Source organism: Topomyia yanbarensis, chromosome 3 (genome assembly GCF_030247195.1).
Source record: "Topomyia yanbarensis strain Yona2022 chromosome 3, ASM3024719v1, whole genome shotgun sequence".
Taxonomy (NCBI): Eukaryota; Metazoa; Arthropoda; class Insecta; order Diptera; family Culicidae; genus Topomyia; species Topomyia yanbarensis.
The window spans coordinates 40,267,008-40,294,273 of NC_080672.1; the positions used below are offsets into that span (position 1 = coordinate 40,267,008).

The window sequence follows — 27,266 nt, forward strand, 5'->3', positions numbered from 1 at the left end:
AAATGCCATTTTTGACTGAATGCCATTTTTTGTCGAATGCAATTCTTTTGCCGAATTTCCTTTTTCGGCCCATTTGACATTTTTGGTCGAATGCCACTTTTGGCCAAATGCCGCTTTTGGCCGAATACCATTTTTAGCGTATAGCCGTTTTGACCGACTACCATTTTTGACCGAATGCAATTTCGAGTCGAGATATCCAGAAAACCAAATACATTTCAAACCTTTGTCATTTTTTGTGTCTTAAAAGAAAAAATTGAAGAAATCTATCATCTCGTTAGCTAAAAAAATATCAAATGAAGGATATCTCAATAAATTATTTTACAATTACTAAACATTTGTTTTAAGCATTATACTTATAAACTATAACCGAATATATCTCGTCTATCTCAAAACTTCTCCCTCTCTCCCTCTCTCTTCCTGAAAACTGAATACCTTATCGAGCTCTTTGCAGGGTATTAAAATTTAAAATTTTCCTTTAGAATAAAATATACTAAAATAATATAAAAGAACTGTATAAAAAGAACAACTCATGTTAAAAAGAAGGAAAATATCCATAAACTGTTTAAACTAATAACAGCAAATATTGTTACTACTAGAATGAAAAAAACAGTATTCGATTTAACCCTCCGGAAGTCGCGCATATGGCCCACTGAACGAGCAGCCGCTGGTGCCCTAAGACAATTTCGTTAGTTTTTCAGAGAAGCGTGCACTCAGTGCACTAGGTTAAGCAAATAAATTAAGTGCGTTACTAATTAGGTCGTATCTATGTATTTCTCTATTACGATTATTCAGTCTAATAGTATGAGCATTTTTGTAAGTATTACTTTCGACCAAATAACTCTTAGACCAAAACCATTGGGCCCAATGACATTCTGCAAAGCGGCATTCGGTCAAACGGCATTCGGCTAAATGGCGCTCGACCATATGGTATTCGGCCATATGGCTCGCTCGATCAATTAGCATTCCACCAAATAACCCATTCGACCAAAAGGCCAATTTTCCCTTTCGGCCAAGTGTCAGTGGATCAAATAGCGTTAGGCCAAACAGCATAATCTTGATTAATTTGGAACCAGTCTAACCGCTGTTTATACTAGCACCAAATTTCTTAAATTACGAAAACTTCTACATAGACATAATAAGGCTAAGTTCTTTAGTTTCAGTAAAAAGTTTAAATTTCTGTTAAATTTGTTTTCAGAAGCATTGTGTGAATAGCTTCTTCGTTTAATTCTTCCCCAGGGTCCAACGGTTGAATACATTTCAAACTTTCAGTAGACGCTATTGACTCAATGTTCTCATCGAAGCCCTCCCCCCCCCCCTTGACTGACGCTGACATTAGAAAATCTTTCCCACTTCGTTAGAGCGGCAATTGTTTTCGCTCGAAAGGCGTCAATCGTTAAACTTTGTGTTCCACTGAAGGCAAACAACTGCAGCTGAACGGTGCATTTTTTTTAGCGACAGTAAAGTAAACAGTGTCTATCATTAGCAGCCTCCAGCATTATGCACACTTGGCCTAATTTTCACACTTGTTGTGAGCATACTTTTTATATTTCCTGCTTTTGTATTTACTCACAGCTGGCTCTTCTGTTGAGAAAACTGGACAAGAAAACCGCTGTTGCCAGGTTTTTATATTTGCTACCATGTGTTCAGACCTCTTCGAGGTGCGATCTATAAGAGTCATCGCGTTGGTCTTCCCCCAGCATCCCATTAGATTTCTTCAAGTATGTACAATAATTACTAATTAAACAATTTTCTATCTTTCAGCCTTCCCAACCGAGTATAATGAGCGACAGCTCCAGCGCTAACGGCATCGGCACCATATCCGCGACGTGTCAAACATAGCACTTTGGCTACAGGGCACGCCAGTCATCGCTGAGCTGAGCCTGGAAAGAATTTCAATCAATCACCCAACGGCCAGATCCCCATAGGCCCCTTATCGGCAGGCGATGGCATCCAACACAGACGACTGTACCTCGGCAGAGGAGGTGTCAACTGTCGCGCTTGAGGATCCTGTTGTTAGCGGCAGTGACCCGCGTCACTATTGCACGGTTCGAGAAAACAAAAAGGTCGGCAATTTGAACGGAACTGCTAATGATCCGACCGGGAGCGGCGGTGTTCCTTCGCTGGCAGCACAATGGGACAGCATTGGTGGACCGGCTTCCTCTCGGCTCAGTCATTTTTGTACGCTCCGCGGTCCCAAGTCCGTGATGGGGAATGCAATCGGTACGGAGGTGTCCCCTGGTCGTGGGGCAGTCTATTTTGGCGATGTAGTTGAGGATCAAAGTGAATTGAATAGAAATTTGCTGTACGAGGAAAATATGTGCACGTTTGAGAATTTCTGCGAGAAAAGTTTGGAGCATCCGGCGGGAGAGGGGGAAGCGAGTGGTGAAAGTATAGAAAATTTTTGCACGCTTCGTAAGAAGCGACCGCAGAAACCAGTGGAGCAAATAAGTGGTGTTTCCGACCAAGTGCAAGAAACGGGCCTCGTGGACCACCAGGTGGTAAATCCGATTGGGAGCTACTGTACGCTGAAGAAGAAAATGCCAAAGTTGAATCAGAAGTTTGTCGATAGTTTCCTCGAAGATCCGAATGCCAAGCTGCACGATTATCTGTCCGAGCTGGATGCCTACTTGGATGAGATTGATGGGCTTGGTTTGTCCGACCAGTCGGACGAAGAATCGGTGGAAAATGTGTCAGTAGATGATTGTGATGCAGTGGAAATGGAAGCCGAAGAATCGAAACAAGTTGCTATAGAAGATCATTGTGCTAGTTCGTCCAGTGCAATAAATTACATCGACATCAAGAATTTCTGCACCCTGCCGAAGAAGAAGCGGGTGCAATTTTTAACTGCATTTAACAGGGCTGGCCCTTTTCGTCAAACCTTCGTGGCCCCCAGCAGCACGCTGGGCAGGCGAGACGCGATCGCTGAAGCGGATGAGTCACTGCCAGTCGATCGTGACTCAGCAGCCGGTGGGAATGGTAAGTTAATCTTTGTTCTGTTTAAATAGTTGCGCCATAGATTCCAGCGCTTGATTGCCTGAGCGAATGTGGATAGTCGAATGTTGGAAGGTAGAATGGTGTCGTACGATAGGTACGCGTCATTGTGTTCGGTTGCGCTTTTTTCATGGGTTCCGCGTGCCATGCTGTAATACTATGACCTTTTGCCGCTTACCATTTTTAGTGCTGTCAGTTACCGGCACTGGTGGAGACTGTACTGTATATGGGGGTTGTACTACTACACTTTCACCACAATTACCATCGCTATCACTCTTTGCGGTTGTTCTTTGTTTACGGGGAATCCGGTTTGCCATTTGAGTGATCCAACTTAATTTGTCGTCTGGTGATGAACAAGAAGAAAGTTAACCGCGACAATTGTGTGCATGACATGAGCGGTTTTCCGTGCTTTTTTGCTATAATGGATGGTGGGAGGTCAGTCGTTTCATTTTGTTCATAGGGTATGACGTCAACCCAATTGTTTCAATATTGTTTAATCTGAGCCAATGAGGAGAGTACTGTAAACTTTGGACGTGATGAAGTTGAGTACACCTTCTAACTCCAATTAAGTTATCGGGGTTGATTTTTTTAGAATTAAAAAAAACATCGCGTTCAATATTCTGGAATATGCAAGTACATTAGAACTATGAAGACTGGATGGACATTAGGGAGAATGGACGTTATGCAGAATGGACTTTAGGCCGAAAGTCAAGAAGCCAAATGTTTAACAGTGAGGGGGAAAAGTAATCGAAGTGTACCGTACCGAGTTTTCGGGGACTCTCGGTTATTATTTGCATTGCTTGCTTCTCAATTACTGCCTTCTTTTTATCATGATCTGTTCTTTGGAATTATATATAATGCTAAACATTCCAAACAGCCAGCCCTATTAGATAATGACCAGCTTTATTATTTCGTGATGCAACGAAGTTTTAAACGAAACAACTTATTGAATATATGTACACGTACTGTACCATCGGTTTCTAGCTCTTGTGAAGAAGTCAATGTAATGCGATTTTATCGCATAACCGAGACCAGGAATCCCAAGCAGAACAAAGTCGCTGATGGTCCACCGGGTGAGGAGGCCACCGATCCGCAGTAGGAAGCGGCGGCCCCTCGCAAGCAAATCAATAATCTTCCTGTTTGCCCAGAATAGTCAAATATAGGGGGTATAATTTAGGTTCGACGAAGTGGCATCAATATTGGACAGCACACGATTTGAAGCGATGCGGTGTAGTCGCATTTATTTATTTATTTTAAATTTTAAAAATCGCGTGAGTTCACCCTTCATTAAAAACTAATCATTGTTTTAAAGCTAGTGTTCAGTGTCAACTACTTTATTTGGTTCTCACTTTGGTTAATTCGGCCTTGTGTCACGGCCTGATGATCATTTGGTCTAATGTCCATTCGGTCTAGTGTCCATTCGACTTAATGTCCATTCGGCCGAATGTCCTTCGGCCAAACGGCCGTCGTCATAATGGCCGGACACCTTTAATTTAATAGAACCATTATGTACAACAAAAAGTGTACACAAAGCGCAAAATCGTCCATTTTATTTTATTTATTCGGTAATATCTGAAGTTTGGTAGTCAAATAGACCAATTTTTTGGAACCTATGTAATAACCTTCAAATTATTTCTTTCTCTCAAATAAGTAAAAGACAATTATCTATGTAAGGTTCATGCACACTTATTCTTCTGGATTTCTGCGATATTTAAGATGGTCGATTCAAAATCTCGGTGGTGAAATTGGTGAAATCAGGAATTCCAATTCCACTTAAACTCCTGTACTATGCTGATTGATATAAAATACTAATGCTTACAAATCTGTGATAACAATAAAAACTTTATCGTGGTCAGATGGTATTACTTTTTTTGGTTAACAACCAAGAATCACTATTGATTGGCTTCCTAACTTGTTGAAACAAACTCGTCGTGTGTGCAAAGTTTCAAATAGTACAACAGAGCAAAGAGCGCACGCCAAATTCCGAAAACAGCAAGGAAATGAGTACAAACCTTACACGGTTCAACTATCTCCGAACCAATGCAACCATGCAAGGCCATGGATTTCCGGCAGCGATGGCACCGATTCGCAGACAGTTAAACCGTGTAAGACTTTGCACCCGTTTCCCGCTGTCCACCCTGCTGTGCGATTTGAAACCCTGCATGTACATGAACGAGAGTATTGTCCGAACGATATAGTCATAATGTTGCTCGTTTGGCATGCGAATGGCGAATAATTGAAACGGATAAATGCCAACGTTGTCGAAAATCCAAAGGGTCTACCGCTTATTGTACCTTCCGGACAATACAGTCACGCTGCTCGTTTGACAGGTGAGCAACGACGGATATAAAACGAATACTCGGGACCGCTCTGCCTGAAAGGAAATGGTTCGCATTTTCCTTGTCGTTTTCGAAAGATTTTCTGAACATCTGTTATTGCTTTATTTATAGTATTCGTACATTTTGCGAAATTGAATACTAAACACGTGCATGTATTTCCTATTAGATAGTGTAAAAATATCGCGATTTTGTTTAGTAGTACGGAAGTAATAGCAAAAATTTTTGAAACGGGATTCCAGTATTGAAACATTAGAAGTATTTGACTTAAAAATACCAGGAAAAATTATGGATCTCAATTCCGCGGTCGTGGATTTCAAGTTTTGTGCTGTACGTCCTTCGTAAAGTGAAATTATTTCTGAAGGCGAATAATTTTTCTGATAAAATTTATCTGAGCTTTTCCTTCTCACCGGAGATTATATTTTTGTGGAAATCAACAAAAGTGTCAAAATATGTTTTTCATTTGCAAGAAAACCGATAAAGCAGTAGGATGGGCTTGTTTTGCCGTATTTTAGAATAGCACCAGCAAGACAGTAATGGCAAAAAGAATACCGTGTTAAACTCGTTCGCTCATTCTCCTGCGGATTTATTTATCCGGATAAATAATGCGTTGTATTTATCCGGAGAAGTTCGGCGAGGGCCAATAACTTTTCGTGTGAAAAAGTGAGATTTTAATGTCGAAGTGGCAAATTATTTGGACTCATGTACTAATATGAGTGATAAATGCAATACTTGGGTGTCAATAATCAAGTTCGGTCGTAGAGGCGAATGACCTTAAGGTTAAAACCTCTATAATCGAAACAAAAAAAAGTTCGGTCGTATACTGACCGCTTCCTTTCAATTGACACCTATATTGATGATGATTTTCACTGTAATGTGGTAACTGGAAACCGCTTTCTTGATTTTCGAAACCAATCTCCGTCTTCTGCTGTCCATCCGCTTTACAATGACATCATTATTATCGACGGTTTTCACTGTTTTATGGTAAGCAGAAGCCGCTGTCTTGGTTTTCAAAATGGCGTCAAAGATCAATTGCTGTTTTCTATTGACCACCCCCTTCAAATGACAGCCATATTGGTGATGGTATTCACTATTTTGTGGTAACCGGAAACCGCTATCTATGTTTTCAAAATTGCGTCAAATGGCCTTATTTGATTCCATATGGAGCCGGTGCCGGTATGGCCGAGGTTGAAAGAGCTGTTGGAGCGTATGATTTGAATAAATCAAGTCTTCTAAATCTAGGAATCCAAAACGCTGGATTGATAGGAAAGTATATACATTTTCTAAGGTTCTCCTGGAAGAGTTTTCCAGTGGCCAAAGATGGCCCAATTCTTTGGCCTGGATAAATGGAAACTAGTCATTTATAGTCATTTGTCAATTCAAAAGAATCCTACCTTAATTTATGATGTTGCTTCAAAACTCGTTCGTCATCCCACTTGGATGCCGGAAATGCCTCACGGGGATTCCGAATAATTCCAGAACCGTTCAATCGATTCGAACGCTAAAAAGTACACTGCACATTTTTCTTTTTTTCCACTAAAGCTTAAGGTAGATTCATACTAGAACTAATTAACGCAATCAATTTCATATTCTCTGATATAGGATGTACCTTAAAAAATTAATTATCGGCCTTGTTAGGCTACCGTATTTCGGCCTAAATAAACTTAGTTATATAAAAAAAATTCTCTGATTGACTCAGAATTCCTCTCATACCAAAACGTACAAACTCTCGTGGCCTTCGCGATAACACAAACCTGGTCACTAACGCGAACATGAAATTGCAATCATTAAAACATACTTACGCCCACGAGATAATCACGTGAACATTCTAGCATGATACCACATATAGGGCGCCAGCACTAACTTTTCAACGGAGAGAGATAGAAATTAGGTGTCTTCTACAAAATTGTAGAGCAGTAATTTTCAGTAATTCTTCCGAACATCTCGATATTTTATCTCTCTTCTGTGAAAAGTGTGTGTTTATTTATTTATTTGTTTATAAACGTTAATCACTGGTGCCCTCTATGCGGTCACAGGTGGAACTAAAACTTACTAACCAAATCATAATTTGTATTATGTATTACAATTCCTCTGAACATACTATTCAGCTAACTCTAACCATTATTTCACGAAACTGTAACGAAACGAAACTGACTCAGACATCACTTCGTTGAAAGTTTTATAACTTCTTTTATCAAAGCCAGATTGACTAGCAGTCTTCAATAAAGTTGTAAAAAATTAAATTGTTTCTCTTATTTTCACTTACAGTGATAAGACGATGCATACAATGCCACCTAGCGGCGAAATGCGAGCTAGTCGATTTTCTCCATGAAAATTGTCGCAAAATCCCATATAAACCTCAGACACGTCCGATAGCTAGACTTGTCTGTTTTGCTTAAAATTCGGTGTACGTACCCCTAGTCGGTCTAGGAATCGACTCAGTTGTGGGCCGATTAAGTTTTCAAAAATCCATTATTATTTCTGGGCTGTCTAGGGAACACTCTTCTAGTTTCTTAATCGTGCACTGAAAATTAAGCATCAGATTCACGGTCCACGCGATTATTCAAAAATACACGTTAATATGCGAATGACCACCAGGCTATAAAATCAAATGTATGCACGCAAAGTTACATACACGCTAGCACATAACACAAACACGTTAACATACAAACACTCGATCCCTTTGCGATCATCCACGCACATCGCGTCCACTAGTAACGCCCCGATAACTAAGTGAACGTTTTAGCACTTATAAATTTACAAACGCGGTCTTTGGAGTGAACGTACAACGCGGAGTGAGCCTACAAACGTGTTCGCGCAATCATGAATCGTTTACGTCCGGATGTTCCCACTTTCGGCACTGGCAGGCTAGACCCATGCCTTCAATTGGACCAACAAAAAATGACGCTCATATCTACTAGACAACGCGTGCCATGGTGGCATGACCAGCAACTCTAATAATATGGGTAAACTCACTCTCTTCTAGCATATGAACCATACATCGAAAATTTGGTATCAGATTCACGCTCTGCGCGCGATCATTTAAGACCACACGCGGTTATAAAATCGAATTTATACACACGAAGTTACATACACGATTACATGCGCGACATACAAACGCACACGCGATCGAACCAGTTAACGTACAAACGCTAGAGCCCTTCGCGATGATCGCGCGATCGCGAAGTCCCTATGCCCGCACATATCTGCACCGTACAATGAACATCAAACTCAGAATCGTAGCCCGCTGCAATTTACTTTAAGCAGTGTTTTAGTGGGTGACATTTCCCGTCTCATCTGCAATCGTAGTAAGTGATTCGAAAGAGGAGCCTTTCCGAGAACCTAGCTCTTCAGCTCCAGTAGGGCAACGCGCTATAAAAAAATCATTATTTTATTACTATTATTAATTTTTATAATTTTATTCGTTTTATTTCATTTTATTCATTTATTCAGTATTCGATGTTTTATGACTGTCGTTGTTTTAGGGAAATATTTACAGTTCTACAGTCAAAATAAAATTGAAAAACTACCGTTTATAACGTCCGAACGTTTCGAAAACGGTCGAAACGTTTGAACATTATAAAACGTAGTGTTCAATTGTATTTTGACTGTCCTATATATTACCACTTAATTGATTTAGTTCATTTTATTAATTCAATTAATTTATTTCATTTAATTCAATTAATTTATCAAATCCATTCAATTAATTTGGTTCATTTAATTCGTTTCATTCATTTAGTTAATTTAATTGATTTGATTTAATTTGTTCATTTTATTCATTTTCCTCCTTCACTTTTTTTTATTTTGATTATAAAGGTTTTAACCTTAAGGTCATTCGCCTCTTCGGGTTAGAAAAATCTCTTATGAAAAATTTCTAACCCTATGTGCGGGGTCGGGACTCGAACCCAAGTGCGCTGCATACAAGGCAATCGATTTACCAGTACGCTACCCCCACTTTATTAATACGGCTAATTTTGTTCTGTCATTTATTTTATTTATTGCATCAAATTTGTGAATTTGACCCAGTGTAATTAATTTAATAACTTTTGTAACTTTTTTTTGAAATTTCCTTTTTTTATGCAATGAGCTGAAGTAAATTGATTTCTTTATTTTATTACTTTGATTTGACGAATTTTGCGCCAACTCGAACAAATGTTTTCAGCACCCTCCCAGAATTTAATGAAACTTTCTGTACATGAGAACTTTGTCACTAAAAGTCACTTTGCATAGTTTGTTGATCTAGACTGTCTTTTGAAAAGGGTCAAACTTTTTTAACCATTTTTTTCAAATGGTTATAAAAATGACAAATCCTACAAAAAATGTAGGAGTGATTTTCACAAAATTAGTCCAATTCCATTAGCACTGAAAAAAATCGATTTAAAAAATTTAAAGTCGATTTACAAAAAAACCCAATCTTTGATTTGGATGAAATTTTGTTCCAAGATAGGTGATTATGTTCCCTACCTGCCGTCAATAATTCAAATTGGGCACTTTCAAGAAAAAAAGTTATTTGAAAAAAACATTTTTCTTGTCCAAGCTGATTTTTTTTTCAGTGTTTTTTAGCGAAAACTAAACCAATGATAGTCATAATCATCTCAGAATCCGATTACCCAACTGCTAGTTGCCTGACATATGCAAAAAGCATCAGTAACGAATTTGGTATTCGTTTGGCATTTTACCCTGGTTACCTGTACCTGAGCTGCATCAATACTCATGTTATCAAATAACAGTACTATAAAACTAAGGCCTTAAAGCAGTCTAGTAACAACAGTTGTGAGGAGCAGTACTAGGAAAATTATCATTTTGGCTCAATTGTATAAATCAAAGTTAAATAGTTTTAAGTACTGTTCTAAGATAAACAATCCGAAGTATAATCGTAATAATTTACGTCCGGAAGTTGCCATCTTGGATTTCAACATGTCGTCAGAAATAAATTTCTTGCACCTACTCGTCAAGACCATTCCGAAAATACCCGGTCAGTCTAGATTCTAGACTGTGAGTCCTGGACTTTGCACACTTCTCGCTGTATTCTGGACACCGGGCTCTGGCATCGATATTCTGTGCTATGAACTCTGAACTATGGTCTCTGGGGTCTTGATTCTGGACTCTGGAATCCGAACTCTAAACTCTAACTCTGGACTCTGAACTTTAGGAACTGCATTCGGTTTTCTGGATTCTGGACTGTGGGATCTCTCCTCGGGACTCTAGACTCTGGATTCTGGCCTCTGGGCGCTGTGCTCTGGACTGTGGGCTCTGAACTCGGGACAATGGGATCAGTCTTTTGGGTTGAGGACTCTGGTCTCTGGACTGTGGAATCTGGGCTCGAGATTCTGGACTTTGAACTCTGGATGCTGCACTCTTCACGCTGGGTTCTGGACTCTTGCCTCGAGATTCTATGTTATGGACTTTGAATTCTGGCCTCTGGGTTCTGTGCTCTGGAGTCTGAACTGTTGCCTGAGTATTTTGGGTTAAGTACTTCGGGCTCTAGATTCTGGTCTCAGTGCTCTGGACTCTGGCCACAGTAATTTGGATTGAGGACTCTGGGCTCTGGACCCAGGATTCACGACTCTGTTATCTGCACTCTGAACTGTGGACTCTGCATTCTTAACTCTGGATTCTCGAAATTCTGTTCTATGGACTCTGGACTGTAGACTGTGGTCTCTGAGCTATGGCCTCTGGGTCTTGATTCTAGACTTTGAACTCTGAACTGTGGACTCTGAACTCAAAACTCTAGACTATGCACTCAGAACGCGGGATTCTGAACTCTGAGCTCTCTCCTCGGGACTCTGGGTTCTGGTCACTGGGCTATGGAATCTAAACTCTGGATTATCAAATCAGATCTCTGGATTCTAGACTCTGAGCTCTGGAGTCTGCACTCTAAACTCTGGTCTCACTGTTTTGGGTTAGGGGCTCTGGACTTTGGTCTCTAGGCTCCGGATTATGTGCTGAGGACTCTGGGCTCAGTATTTCGGGATAAGAACTCAAGACTCTGGTTTCTGGTCTCTAGGCTCTGGAATCTAGGTTTTGGACTCTGGCATCTAAACTCTGGGCTCTGCGCTCTGGACTCTAAACTCTGCACTCGGAACTGTGGATTCTGGACTCTGAGTTCTGTATTTGAAACTCTAGGTTCCGATCGCTGCGCTATGGACTATGGACTCTGCATTCTCGACACTGAACTCTGATGTCTGGACTCTAGATTCGCCTCAGTATTTTGGATTAAGAACTCGCGACTCTGGATTCTGGTCTCTCTCATCAGGACTCTGGGCTATGGAATCTAGAGTCTGGCTTCTCTCCCCGGGATTCTGGGGTCTGGTTTCTGGACTATGGACTCTGAATAAAAATACGCTGAAAAAAATTCAGTTTGGACAAGGAAAAGTTTTTTTAAATAATTTTTTTACCTTGAAAGTGCCCAACTTCAATTTTTGACGGTAGGTATGGAACACAATTTTCTATCTTGGAACAAAAATTCCTCCAAATCTAAGATGTTTTTTTTTGTAAATCGATTTTAAATTATTTAAAACCCCTGGGCTTGGGTGATGAGCCTAAGGGGCGCGTACTCTTGCTTGGTCGATAAGAGTAGGAGATCCGAGCGAGTGCTGGTTCATTGATCTCTGAATCTCATGACTAATAATCATTCGATCGAGTGTTTTGGCGGGCGGCTGATATGGATGTTTCTACTTTCAAATGAGGGAACATGCTGGTTCGGTTGTTCGGGGACTCATTTGATCTTGAGCATAGTGATCGAGTCATTCGATTCGGATCGATGGACTGTCATCTATAAGAGATGATCAGACTGAAGGTGGGTGTTTTTATCTCTTAAATCGCTCTGTCGCTCTGGCTCGTGAAGATGGCGAGTAACACTCGTTTATAACGAATCGGATTCGCTGTTTTCAGAAACAGAGATGACAATCTCTTATGGATGGAACCTTCTCTTAAACATACTGTTCAGCCACTAGTTAATGCTCAACTAGATCAACTTAATAAACTGAAACACGTAGTTTTTGAAGAAATCCAATCCACGTGAACCACATCACCAAACACCTAAAAGTAGTTTAGATGCATGTAATATCTATTTCTGTGTTATCTATTATCTTATCTATTCTATTATCTATTAATATCTATTTCTTTATCCCTCTCGCAGGAGGATTGACGGTATTGTAAACATCATCAAGCCACAATAGACTAAATAGAATTATCTAAATATAAGGACCCTTCGCTCTTTTTGGTTTCTATTTGCACTAAGTGCTACTACTAGAGGTTAATTAGTTCTTATGTCAATAATCCACCAATCATTATGACGCAAGATTTTATTTATATAAGAAGCCCGCTTCAAGATGTTGATTACAATACGCCTCGATAGTGGTGTATCGAGGAGGCCGGGAGGGCTGATAGGAGCCTTTTTTCTGTTCTTTATCTTTCTTCTATTCACCCGCTCATAAACAACAATCAACCAGTAACAAATAGATAATTGAGAAAGGATGTGCTATATGTGGTGGTTGGGTATTCAAGTATTAGTAGTGTTTGAAGTACTAATGTATGTCTTTCATGTGATGATCATAACTTTAGCTGTATCTTGTACCTGTTTTATCTATTGCGTCTCTCATATATTGTCTTTTATCTCTTCTTTTCGAATCCTATACTGGCATTCTACTCCCGCCTTCAGCTGGGTCAGCAAAGATGGTGATAGCCAACATCTTAACACTCACACATTCTCAAACGCGGTCTCAAGCGGGAACCTACAAAAATGCCCTCGCACGCGCGATTACGAATCGGTCACGCCCGGAGGTATATCCTTGATCCCAGAAGCCTGGGTCCATGCCTTCAGCTGTACCAATTGGGCAAATACGCTCATACCTATTCGGCGGCACGTCTCATGGCGACATGACCGGGAAGCTTATCGATATAAGGGATCCCACTCTCTGCCAGAATTCTGGCCGCACACCGAAAATTTAATATTGGACTCACGGTTCGCGCGACCATTCAAGAACACACAACACACGCAAATATGTTAGAAAATCACGTTACCGTACAAACGTTAGAACCCCTCGCGATTTTCTAAACAACCTACGCCCACCAACTCGCAAGCATGATTGTACCCCGGTGATAGGGTTAACGTCTCAGCGCTCATAAACTTACCAACGCGATCTCAAACGTTAATCTACGGGCTCCCGCGTTCGCGCCATCATGAATCGGAATCGTCCGGAAGTCTCTATCCTCGGTACCAACAGTCTAGGTCCATGTTAATTTAAAAAAAAAATAAATAAAATTGAAAAATTAAAAAAAATCGCTCCCATATCCACTAGACAAAACGTTCCATGGCGACATGACCGGGAACTCTAGTGATATGGGATAACTCACTCCCTGTCAGAATGTGATCCGTACACCAAACTAAATATCAGAATGACGGTCCGCGAATATATCAATGGCCGCAGGGTTTCAAAATTTATACACGCGAAGTCACATACACGCGAGCACACGCGACAAACACGTCAACATACGAACGCTTAAGCCCTTCGCGATCATCTACGCACACCTATGCCCGCTATCGCGCAAACTTGATATAACACTCCGGTAATTATGTGAACGTTTTAATACTTACGAAGTTACGAACGCGAATCCGCAAACGCGCGCGATCATGAATCGGTCACGTCCGTAAATCTTTAGCCTTCATTCTAGTAATTTAGGTCCATACATTCAGTTGGACCAATCAAAAAAATAAAGCTCATATCCACTAGACCACACGCTCTACGGCGACATCGCCGGGAACTCGTGATATGGAAGATCTCACTTTCATTTAGCATCTGAGCCGTACACCAAATATAAAGTATTAGATTCACGGTCCGCGCACGATTATCCAAAGAACACACGCGAATATGCGAAATGCACACGGTTATAAAATAGATTTTATATACGCGAGGTTACACACACGTTAGCATACACGACATACAAACGCACACGCGATCGAATACGTTAACGTACAAATGCTCGAGCCCTTCGCGATGATACATGCGATCGCGGGTCCCTACGTCCGCACATACCTGAACCGTACAATCAATATCACATTCAGAATCACGGCCCGCTACAATTGGCCTAATGCAGTGTTTTATTGGGCGACATTGCCTGTCTCGTCTGCAAATTGTAGTATGTGATTCTGACGGGGAGCCTTCCGATAACCTAGCTCTACAGCTCCAGTAGGACAACTCTCGAAAAAAAAAATCGATTTTAAATTTTTTTAAACGATTTTTTTCAGTGTAGAAGTCGATGAATTTTTTTTCAATATTTTTATTCAAAAATTGGACTATTTTTGTGAAAATCACTCCTACAACATTTTTTAGTAGGATTTGTCAATTTTAGACTACCCAAGTAACCAATAAGCATTATAACGTAGCCTAATATCTTCTTTAGATCCACATATAAAGCAGTCATATAGAGCCGTGAAGCCCTAAATACTGATATAATGCTGGTATTATGCCAGAAAATGTGAAATATAGTGCTATTACTGTGCAGAGATTGTCAGCTCCTTTCTGCAGCACTAATACTATTACAAATGTCAAATTTGAAAGCCTTATATTGGCACTACTAATGCTATTAAAAAATTTCAGTTGGCTGTCATTGTCCGCCATTGTTTTAAAACCATTTCTTGTGTCTTTTCGGTATGATGAGCAAAAAGGAAAAAGGAAAAAATAAAATATTCTATTTAAAACCGTAATTGATTCTCTTCGTGTTCTAATGCATTGTATTGAATATCCTTAATGGGTTTTCGTTCTCACATGATATGAATGTTTTACGAAAATTACCTTTAGTAAGTCTCGAACTGAGGTACCTTGCCTCGTCCTTCACGGTAAGTGCGCTGCGTTTGCTCCCTGGACTATATTGCATATGTTCGATTGAAATGAAATATGCCGAATATAATCTTCAAGAAGAGTTGCTTAACAAAAAAAATCCCACATCATTACAATAGCATTTTATCGGCTTTTTATTTGCTCTATAATGGCACTAAATGCACTTGTAAAGCTAACATTGCTTTAAAGATCCTTGAAGCAAGTACGCGTTATATCAGCTTTATATACGCATATAGAGCAAACGATAATGCTATATGTCGGCTGTGCAGTTATGCATTATTGATGCTAATATAGAGCTTTATTGCATTGTTGATGTAATGGAGTTTCAATACAACATTAGTGCAAATGTATAACCAATATAGTGCAATGGCTTAATGCTTATGGTTACTTGGGTATGGCCATTTGAAAAAAAAAATGGTAAAAAAGTTTGACCCTTTTCAAAAGACAGTCTAGATCATTTATGGAAAAACAAAGTATGCAAAGTAGCTTTTTTGACAAAGTCTTCATAAACAGAAAGTTCCATTAAAATTCGAGAGGGCGCGTATACGATTTAGCGCGAAATTCGTGTACCACTTCTTTGTACTTTAGCTGTGGTAAACCGGGCAAATGCAGCAATCACAGTATTGTGCAAAAATGAGAAGAACAGCTCATGACTTAAATAAGGAATAATTAATTTTTCCAGCCTCTCATTAGAAACACAATTCATGTGTTATGCATTACAATACGTTGTGGTACGAAATGGATTCGATGATTGTTCACTGAGGCCACTAACTGATACGGGCCATTATAGCAGAGGTCTTGAGTTAAGCCAAAATGCAGGCGAAGTATTGCTATTACTCTCCAATAGGGCATTCCAAAAAAAAAAATTTTTTAATTCTTAAAGGCCCCCCTCTCATATTGTGACAAATGTCAAAGTAAGGTCAGATGCCAAATTTCACATCATTTGGACAATTTTAGACCCCCGCCCACTTCGCTTGAATTTTTTTGAAATTGGTAGTATGGGAAAATATGGAGGAAAAATACAATAAATGCTATAACTTTTGAAGTAGCAATCAGAAAATTACAATTTATACCTCTTTTAAAAGGAAATAATCTTAGTATTTGAATGGAGATGTTTTTGTTTCTAGGAAAATACTGGAAAGGTGGGTACTGGGTCATTTTGGCCCCAAAATCCCATATTTTTCAAGATTTTTCTGCTCCGTGACACAAATCATACATATTTTGTAGTTTTTATAATGTGAAAAAATCTCAGAAATCGAATGGAACCCTTTTGACCTTAGTCCGAATACGAGAAGTTGGGGTTATAGGGCTTTTTGTCATTCATATTAAATTTTATCATTTTCTCATACATATATCTCTATTATTCTTTAATCAATTTTCATAAAATGTAACTTGTTGAACGTGTAAAATTCTGAGGAATAAAACAAAAATAAAAACTTTAGAGTTAAAATTCAGAAACATCAAACTTTTTGATATTTACTCTACAAATCTCATTTTTTTCATTATTTGTCCTAATACCTCAACTTCCCCTATTTTTTCAGGAATGAAACTTTTCTCGTGTGATCCCTAAGCATATTTTACACTGAAAGTAGTAAATCAAATAAGAATTTTGTTGTTAAATGGAGTTAATATGGGCGATTTTATGTTAAAAATTGAAATCGACGCTATATGTCAGATAATTTGATGTTCCTAAATTTTACTGGTAACGAACCTATTTCTGTTATAATCCTAAGGATTTTCCACGTTCAACAAGGTATAGTTTATGAAAATTGAGAGAAGAATAATAGAGATATATGCACGAGAAAATGATGAAGTTTAATATGAATGACAAAAAGCCATTTAACCCCAACTTCTCGTATTTGGACAAAGATCAAAAAGGCTCCGATCGAATTTTGAGATTTTTTTACATTAGAAAAACTATAAAATATGTATGATTTGCATCACGGAGCAGAAAAATCATTAAAAATATGGAATTTTGGGGCCTAAATGGCCCAGTACCCTTCTTTCCAGTATTTTCATAGAAGAACAAATATTTTCATTCAAATACTAAGATTATTTCCTTTCAAAAGAGGTATAAATTGTAATTTTCTGATTGCTACTTCAAAAGTTATAGCATTTAATGTATTTTTCCTCCATATTTTTCCATACTATCAATTTCAAAAAATTTCAAGCGAGGTGGGCGGGGGTCTAAAATTGTTCAAATGATGTGAAATTTGGCATCTGAGCTTACTTTGACATTTGTCACAATATGAGAGGGGGGACCTTTGAGAATTCAAAAAAAAAAATTTTTTGCAATGCCCTACTCTCCAAATCAAACCAACTAATGGAGTTTTAAATCTCACAACGCTTGGCCTAAAACACATTCGGCTTAACCGATTTCTGCCTATTGACCCATTCGGCATAATGACCCATATGACCTAATGATGTTCAGCCTAACGGCATTCGGGCTAACGGCATTCGGCCTATCGGCTTTCGGCGTAATGGCCCAACGCCATTTGTGGTAAGTAAAAAGTTGAAAATTAAAGAAAGTTTCGATTAATCAAAATTGATTCGTGAATAAATCCTCTAAATTCCTCAAAAAAGTATTGTGCTGCGGAGCAACTAAAGTTTCTTTGTTGAAAATGTGTCTAGTTTAGAGTGACTGATATTCATCGTGTGCTTTGCTCTGGTTCCGACAATAGTAGAAAGCAGGTTTGAAATTTTCAACCTTTACTCACTTTACGACCATGAAGGCATATTTTGTTATCTAGTGATTTAGTTGTCTTCGAGCGTGCGACTGCTTGAAGGAGAATTGAAAATCATAGTTTTTAGGCTGAGCTGCTCTGCCCATGATCGCATATTTGTCCCGTTTTCTATAGGATTTCCTATCTTTATGAGACTGATTTGCGATCATAGGCAGTGCTGGCATCGAGCGAAACCAGCATCTGATAACATTTTTCTTTTCACGTGATGCTGCCCTAGTGTAGTGCAAAAAAAGAGACAGAATAATTACACCCAAATTTGAATGAGTAGATACTGGTAGCACAGACTACATCAGTTAAGTACAATCTCGAAAACGAAAATGCGATGAAACATGACAATACCAGCTTAGATTTTTATACACATCCCGTTAGGAAATTGGACTTACAACAATGAACATTGTTGAATTTGACAACATCGCGTGAACAATGCTCTTGCATCAGCATTCGCAAAGTTCCTAATTAATTAGCTCCCATCATGTTAGGTTAAGGTACCGTAACTGTAGGTGAAGGCTATTAAATTTTTAGTCACGCTATTGTTGTGAGAATTTAGCTCTGTTTCAACGAAGATACGTGACCGATTATATTTGTCAAGTTTCACAAATTTTTATTTGATTTTTATTTGCGTAACTTATAAGTAGTTGGCTACTAAATAAAGTTCATTGGCATTTGAGTGATAATCTCGTGAAAAGCAATCTTTGAAGCTAATCAACACTGCTTTTCATCCGTACTACTGAAAAGAGTTACAGTCTCATAAACCTAGACAAATGTAAGAAACCAACTATGATTTCAAAATCACGTTCAATTAAAAGTGTTCCGAATCGACACCACCAACAGCACGCCGCAATAATTTCACACCAGCCAAATTGGTGACCGGCACGAAATGCACTCCGCTGCTGCGGCGACGCTTGTGGGTCTATTGTAATAGTCAACCATTTTCCACCCGGTTGGCCACCCAACAATGGCTTTCTCAATAAACCATTTATGGAAGGTTCACATTACAGTGAAACGAGCGGAAAAGACAAACGGGCGGGCGGGCATTGGTTAACTGTAGACCCCTGTACTGTACTTAATGCAGTTGCATACGAAACCTTACTTGATTTAGCATGCCCCGCCGCACGTCCTCCCTAATGGAACGTTCCGGCAAAGTTCCGCTGTATGAGTTGCGTGAAGTTCGCGTCGGTATCGCACGAGAACCAAATCTAGTTGTTTCAAAACAAAAAGAATTCGTTTATTGGTAATAAAAGGTTTGCTCCAATACTTAAGACATAATAAAAGCAAAAAAATCTCCCTCATATTTACTTCGGAATAAATTTGTAATCATTGGAAATAAGAAAACGTCACCAAGATATTGTTAAAACACGTTTTAACTCGTAGTGTGAACGTGGTGTAATAAGCATTTTTGGGAACAACAGCTCACATTTGTCACCAGGCCTTGTCTCCGACAGCCACAGAAAGCAAGCCATGGCACAAAGCAGCAACAGATCATCTTTGTCGTCTCTGTCAAGTACAACCACACAGCATGGCCGCCGCCGCCAAACAACCGGTAAGCTTTTGCAAACAAATCAACGAACTGGAAAGCTCCCTAGAGGACATGAACCTAACGATGCAGGAAGCCACCCGAGCGGTATCAACGCTTGAATCGAAAATCGCCGACCGCCGTGCCCGCAACCCACTGGAACCCGTTCCGTTCGAACTGTTTTCCGACTTTTGCCGGGATTGGGCCGAAAAGTGCAAGATGGCGACGGAAACGATTCGCTTCCAGCTACGGAAGTCCACCGTCGAGCTGCAGGTTAAGCGGGATCTGGTCGCGGAGAAGCAGCGTATCGTCGGTAGCGACAGCCTGCTGGTGGATCACGAGAGCTTGGTCATCCAGCAGAAGGATAACGAGGTCGAGCTGCGGGATGTTAGCAAAACGAACTACGAGCTGAAGCTGATGGGAGGTGTTGTGAAGCGGGACACGACCCGGGAGAAGATCAAACTGGGCGAAACGATGCAACAGTACGGGCAGGTTAGTGCGGATTGTGTGCGGTTGGAGAAGAACTTGCAACGGCTGGAGGAGAAAATAGCTCAAACCGAGGAGGATATTCAGGAGCTGGAAGCACTTAACGGGGAATTGAGGAAGAAAGCCGGACGATACAGGGCACCGAATGTGTTGGACATTGCGCAGAAGATTGATGAGCTTGAGCGAACGGAGAAGAAACTGCTGATGATAATGCAGGAGAAGATCTCGGAAATGGAATGAAAGGGATGGTTCATATGCTATATTTAATAAAAACATCTTGCGAACGATTGCTTTTATGAGTATCTTATCGATTACAGTCTTTATTCATAATATTTGATTGCTTATCTATTTTCCTAAATTATACATATCTAACCTCATAATTCTTAATTTCTCGGTCTAAACTCCAAATGCACGCCATTCTCCGGAATAACATCCCCGAATCCCTTAATAATTTTGAGCGGCACCTCCGTTCGGCTAGTCTTTTCCAGCGAAAAATTAAGCAACAAATAGTACAGAATAGTTTTGACCTCGGCAAGTGCAAACCTAGATCCAATACAGTTCCTTGGGCCGATTCCAAACGGTGCATATGTTTCCGTGCTAATGTTATCCTTTTGTTCATCACCGAACCGCTCCGGATCGAACACTTCCGGATTCGGGTAGTACTTTGGATCGTAGTGTAATGCCTGAACCGGTATCCAAACGATGGTTCCCTTGTCGATGGTAAACTTGAGACCATCGCCACAATCCAGCAGATAGTCCTTTACACAAATTCTATCGAGTGCCGGAGCAGGTGGCCACATTCGAAGAGACTCCGATACGACCATATCCAAATATTTCATTTTATGCATGGCATCATAAGTCAGTGATCCTCCGTCCAGTGAGGAGTTCGTAGCCACGATTTCTTCGTACAGTTTTTGTTGTATGTCTGGATTTACCGCCAGTTCGTACGTTGTGAAAAGCAAACACGTCGACACGGTATCGAACCCAGCTAGGAAAAAGATCAAACATTGAGCAACCATTTCAGTATCCGTCAGTGTTGCCAAACTTTGACCTTTACCAACGTCCGATTCTTGCACGGCAGCAAACCCACCGTCTTCTTCTTTCTGTTTTTTATGCTTAAGTATGCCTTTCTTCGCCTGAATCAGAAGGTTTACCATATCCTGCCGAACGATACCCTTGGTTTCCCGTTCCTTTATAGCCGTCAGAATCAGTGATCGGAAGTAGCTGTTGTGTTTCGCATCGATAATATCGATCCCCAAACGGCCTAAGATATCCGGTATAAATCGATACCCGAGGATTCTGAGCAATACACTAAACCGAGAGAAGTTCATCATCTTTTTCCCGGTTACGTAAAACTCGTTGGTAGGGTTTTTCAAAGAATCAACCTGTAACCCGAATGCACTCGTCGCCACCACGTCGTTGGTAAACCGCGAGAAGATGTTCTTCATTTCGTACTCCTGCGGACCTTTGGTACGCGCTTCGTCCTTATAGTACCGTACCGCATTCTCACTACATTCCACTATCAGATCGAACATCAACCGCAGCTTACTACCGGTGAATGCTGGACTCAACGTTGCTCGCATGTTCTTCCACTTTTGACCGGTCAGAGCAAACAGTGATTTACCCACGATCAGATTCGGGTGATCGTGATCCGTGCTACCGAAGGTAGGCACATGGTCGACAAAATGGTCGAAATCTTTCACCGCGATCTTTTTGATTAGCTCCGGATCCCGGAGGACAAACACCGGTGCGGTTAGGTCGAACATTCCGAAGACTCTGGAAATAGTGGAGATTTTAATATGAGACGGTAATTATGGCTGTATGGCTGTTTCACACTTACTTGGCATTTGGGAACTTTCCATAGACGGACCGGATGAAGTCACCGAACGACAGTGTCCTTAGATACAGTGGCCATGTACTGCCCAGCAGAAATTTGGCGGCCAACGAGGGAATGGGTTTCCCGTGGAAGTAGTCTTTGTTTTTGGTGAGCAAGTAATAGACGATGGCTAGTACGGTGCCGACGGCTACGACATACAGAAGGTTTATTTCCATTTTGAATGTGTCTTTTGTCGTCTACACATCCGTTGTACAGGAGCAAACGCCAGCGACTGCGTGTATTTCGGAACGAATTCGAGCTTATTTATCGGTCGAGTTTTAATCATAACAACTGTATGTGATATTCCGTAAAAGGAAGATGCCTTATGTACATAGATAAGAGCACACGTCGAGCGGGAATTGCGCTGATAATATAAAAGGGGAGGCGGGTGTGTTTTGGTTGAAGCGAGTGATATTTATAAACATTTGAAGAAATTTAAATAAATTGACCCAACTGACACTCTCACTTGTTTGTTCGGAGTTTTGTGTTTCTTTGGCAAGGCAAATATTCTAGAAAACAGGGATTTTTTCCATGTTTTTGGTAGTGTGGACTGGGATGGAAAGTTATTATATTGTATATTATATTATGATTAATAATATAGATATAAATTTTTGATTTACTTTTGAATATCTTAAAGCAATAGGGTTTAATGAGAGGCGAGTAGTTCAGAGACATTCGTTTATTTATAACTTTTCTGATACGAAGTCACCGATACTGTAGCAGTATTTCAAACTGTTCGAGTTCAACAACGTGATGTGGCGTTAAATCGGATGTCTATTTCTGTTACATCAATTGAATAATAATCCCGAGCAAACAAAAAGCTCATAATCATCATGATTATGTTCCATATTCACCCCCCCCCTGCATGGTGTTTTGATAGTGTTTGGAATGGGTTCAACCCATGAAAACACCATCACCATGGTCTGGAAGATCCCATTTAAAAACCATATTGTGGTGCACTTATAGGTGTTTAAGAGCATTTCATGGTATTTTGATGGTTGTCAAATTTAGCGCGGACCATGTTTATGGTATTTTTATGGGGTTGTATGGTGTTTGAGCCCATGAGAATTTGCTCGGGATATCCAATTGTTGTGCCCGTATTAGTTAGTCGATGGAATGCGTTTCGATTTCGTTTCATCAAAATCAGGCACTGACGTAGTACCCCAACTTTTTTTTCTTGCGGGAGGTTACAAGCATTAGTTTTTTTTATTTTGATTATAGAGGTTTTAACCTTGGGGTCATTCGCCTCGTTTCGGGTTAGAGAAATCTCCTTTTGGAAAAATCTCTAACCCTATGGTGGACTGCATACAAGGCAATCGATTTACCAACTACGCTATGCCCGTCCCCCAGCAGTAGTTTAGTCTGGATTAGTGACGTTCTGATGCTAAGTCATTGCCAGATCCCGATGAGACGTAACTGTATCCGTCGTGTATATTTTTTTTCTATAGAATGGAATAGAACATATTCATTTTTTCGCTCTTGGGACATGTTCTCACGAAGAACTTACTATTGCAACCAGTTGCAACATTTTAGTCGCTCTCCATTATTGTCTATCAATGTACCTGTAGGTACATGTCGCGATGAATCAAGGAGAAACGAGAGTGCATAGAAAATAACAAAATGCACTTTAAATTTCGCGTCAAATAGAAAAAATAACCTCTCATTTTCTATTGAGCATAATTGTAGCTCTTCAAATTGACCTTTAACAGAAAGCTATTTTAAGATGTTACGCCTTTATAGTGGTGAATCACGGAGGTCAGGAGCGTTTATTAGGTCTATTTTATGTTGCATGCTTTTCAAACTCTCAGGATAATTTTTAATGAAATTTTTAGAGTTTAAGCAACGATTTAAAAAAAAAACGTTCCCGAATGCAGGAAAAAACTATCGTTTATTCAACTAGTCGTTAAGGTACGACGAATACTCATATATCAATGGAATTTTTTGAGTTTTGGGATTTTAGTTGATCTATTGGTCTTCAATCGTGATCACCGCAATCCTCTTAAATAAAAAAGGGTTTCGGGGAAAAGCCATAACTCCATCAATTATCAATATTTTTTATAAACTTATGCTTGTTTATTTCATTGAAAAATGTACTACCAAAATACTATAAGTTTGATGTAATGAAATCATTGCTTTACGCCTTTACGTAAATTCGTTTGAATTTTTTCGAACAAAAAGGTATGTAACCCTTTAAGGCAGTATTTAGTATTTGGTAGGCCGTCGGAAAATTAATGTCTTTATATGCTCTATATTTTTAACTTTTTCATACTTCATTTCAATTATTTTTCTGCTGTTCTGTGCAAGATTGTCGCAATATCTATTGTCTTTCTCAAATATATTATTGTAAACAAGTCGTGCGTTCATGTAACCTTTACTGGATGAATGTCTCATTAATGTGTAGTTTCTTGTTTTGCTCTGTTGACACTCTAAAGCACACCGGTATATGCAAAAGACCATACGGATATAGTAACGCACTAGTACATTAATACAAATTATAAACGCGCTAGCATACGCAGCATGCAATTGCCCACTCGATAAAAAGAGCGCACACAGAACAATACAAATGCTTGAGACTTCCTCGATAATACAAACTCAGTCGCAAACGTGATCTCTCACGCATATCTACCCCACGATCTAGCAACCATAAAAACGTCCCGGCGATTAAATGAGCGTGTTAGCACTTACGAATTTATGTATGCTGTTCCAAGCACCAGCATACAAACGCCCGCATAAATCGGACTCGTCCGGGAGCTCTCATGCTAAAATACGAAACTTAGATACACTAGACAAGTCCTTAGGGCGCCATAGTTGGTGATTCCAGTGAAATGGTGAAGATTCTCCCTTCGTCAGAACCGTAACTCAAAAATAACAATCAAAATGATGGCCCGCGCGAGTATTCGAAAGCCATTCAAACATGCGAAATTATTATACAGTTTAATCACGCTATCATACGCCTCATAAAAACGCGCACGCTATCAAACACGTTAACATAGAAACGCTTGTGACGCTCGCGATAATACAAATCTGGTGACCTTGAACATACAAAAGGGTTCCTATTACCGACCTTTTTTGGTATCCCTCAGTACCGCTAGTACCAGTAAAATACCGGTACTGAAATGTTTATATAAAAAAAGCTAACACCAGCGCGACATATAATATTCAAAAATATACTTTTATTGGTAAACTTTTATATGCTTCATTCTACCTTTTAATCTCGTCGAGAGCAGAAGCAAAAAAATACTCTGTTATAGCTATCAATGAACCAAGCAATCAATTTCTACTACTTTGCTGCTTATCCACTGCACAAACAGAACAGTATCGATCCTCTGGCTGAGAATCGGTATACCACAGAAGTGAAACGTGCCTTTACTACGAGAATTCCCATTGCGACTGACTTTAAACAAATGTGCACTTGGTAGAACAGTTCCTAAATGTGATAACGGCGATATTCCTCACGGAAATGGCTATATTGTGGGTGTAATGTGGTACTGCCAACGTTTATATAAGTTTTACTGAGGCTGGAAGCGTCATTGTGAAGAATTTCATGCAACAGAACATCGAATACAACGACGTTTGAGCCAAGATTCCCGTGTATATGAATGATGATGAAATCAAGGTACGTCGATTTGCCCCGCGCACTATCTTGGAGTTCCTTAAAGGAATCATCAAAATAAGGAGATTTGAAATCCATCGATTGAATAACCTTTTTTCCATGTATTTCCAACAGTTTGTGTTATGACAATCCATATGACGAAACATTTTCCTTCTTACCTGGCTTTAAATGCATATCACATGTAATCAAACAACGCTGATCACAAACTCAGATCAGATCCCCACATGTCCTATTAAGATCGAGGTTAGGTACTAAGTTGGCGTTCGTTCTTTTATAGATTAATAATTAACAGTGTGACTTCGGCATACAGCGAATAATGGGAAAATGCCGCTTATGGGATATAAAAAAAAACAAATCGATTGTTATTTTATTCATGCTGATTCAGAATACATGAATGAAAGATCGTTGTATTTATTTTCGAATAAATAATTAAAATATTCAGCTACGTACAGCGGGAGTTACATTCGTTAATTTCCTAATGCCATCTTGCTGACCGGTGTTTGAAACAGGCCCCTAAATTTGCTGAAAGGTAATATTGTTATATTATATTGTTCATCAAAGCATTGCATAGTATCGAAAATACCGATACTTATATGTATTAATATGTATTGCATTTATTAACGGGACTACCGGTACCACAACCCTAATTGACGTCATGGTTGCATACATCACGTTTGAGTCTGCGAGTCCAAATCAACAAATCGCCTGCCATATCAGAATTTTTTTCCTCTTTTCGATATATTTCTTTTTCGAACATGCTCTGAAACAAGATATAGGGAGTTGGCGTTTTTTTTACAATGGAGAAGACCTTTACGTCCTAGCCCAGTACACGTGCTATTGGTAGGGTCCAATCTACCGCACTCTCAAACACTCCCACATGAGGCTGACTTTTGTGCTCACCTTTTTCGTTCCTTGCGAGGCTGACTTGTGTACTCACCTTACTCATTCCTTGCTAGGCTTACTTTTTTGCTCGCCCCACCCATACCATGTGAGGCTGACTTGGGTGCTCACCTTTTTCATTCCTTGCTAGGCTTACTTTTGTGCTATCCTGTACCATACCATGTGAGGCTGACTTTTGTGCTCACCCTTAACATGCCGTGTGAGACTGACTTGGATGCTCACCCTTTTACTCCTCTGCCACGCCATGAGGCATCGATAGCTAAGTCCCAACATACTACGCTACGACCCTCCCGTCTTGGCACTTATACGCCTATACACTCACTCTTCTGTCTTGCTTCGGGGTGGCTGGGTTTACCCCTTACGCGATTGCCAGTCGCTGCGCCAAACCTGCTCGGCATGAACAGACCATTCACTCCCTTTTTTGCGCTTGGCTTTTTTCGCTCCAGCTAACCAATCACTAGTTAGCCGTGCCCGTCGTCTGTTGCTCGGTTCGCCAGATTACCTGTAGCCTACTGGCAATCTGGATGGTAGCAGCCGAGACTGCGTTCCACTTCTCCACCGATTGACACATCCGCTGAATAAGGGTATCAGGGGTTGTGTCCCAGCCACAGACGTCAAGCATTGCTCTTCTTTCGACGTCGAACCGAGGACATACGAACAGTATGTGTTCGGCAGTTTCGTCTACACCTGGGCAGTCCGGGCACATTGGGACCTCCGCGTGCCCGAACCTGTGGAGGTACTGTCGGAAACAGCCATGGCCTGACAGGAATTGTGTCAGGTGGAAGTGAACTTCCCCATGGGGTCTTCCCACCCAGCTCGATATGCTAGGTATCAGCCGGTGGGTCCACCTACCTTTCGAGGAGTTGTCCCACTCACGCTGCCATCTGGCGACCGAGGTCACCCTGGTGCGCTCGCGGGCTCCCCGATTTCCACGTAGCTCGAAGCACTCCTCATCTTCCCGAATG

General features: G+C 40.2%; 2 protein-coding genes across 3 annotated transcripts in view; one reads left to right on the forward strand and one right to left on the reverse strand.

The window, feature by feature from the left end:
• Positions 1–27,266, forward strand: part of LOC131693527 (sodium-dependent transporter bedraggled) — a 346,814-nt gene that overhangs the window by 36,390 nt on the left and 283,158 nt on the right. For both annotated transcript variants that reach the window (XM_058981432.1, XM_058981433.1), the window contains exon 2: positions 1,762–2,976. In XM_058981432.1, the coding sequence (XP_058837415.1) occupies positions 1,944–2,976 (1,033 nt within the window). In that variant the 5' untranslated portion in view covers positions 1,762–1,943. The remainder of the gene's footprint in view (positions 1–1,761; positions 2,977–27,266) is intronic.
• Positions 20,207–22,025, reverse strand: LOC131693546 (cytochrome P450 9e2-like). The gene is made up of 2 exons (XM_058981456.1): positions 21,753–22,025; positions 20,207–21,688 (listed from the first exon to the last, which is right to left on the reverse strand). Exons 1-2 carry the CDS (start codon positions 21,962–21,964, stop codon positions 20,296–20,298), a joined length of 1,605 nt encoding a protein of 534 aa, XP_058837439.1. The 5' UTR covers positions 21,965–22,025; the 3' UTR covers positions 20,207–20,295.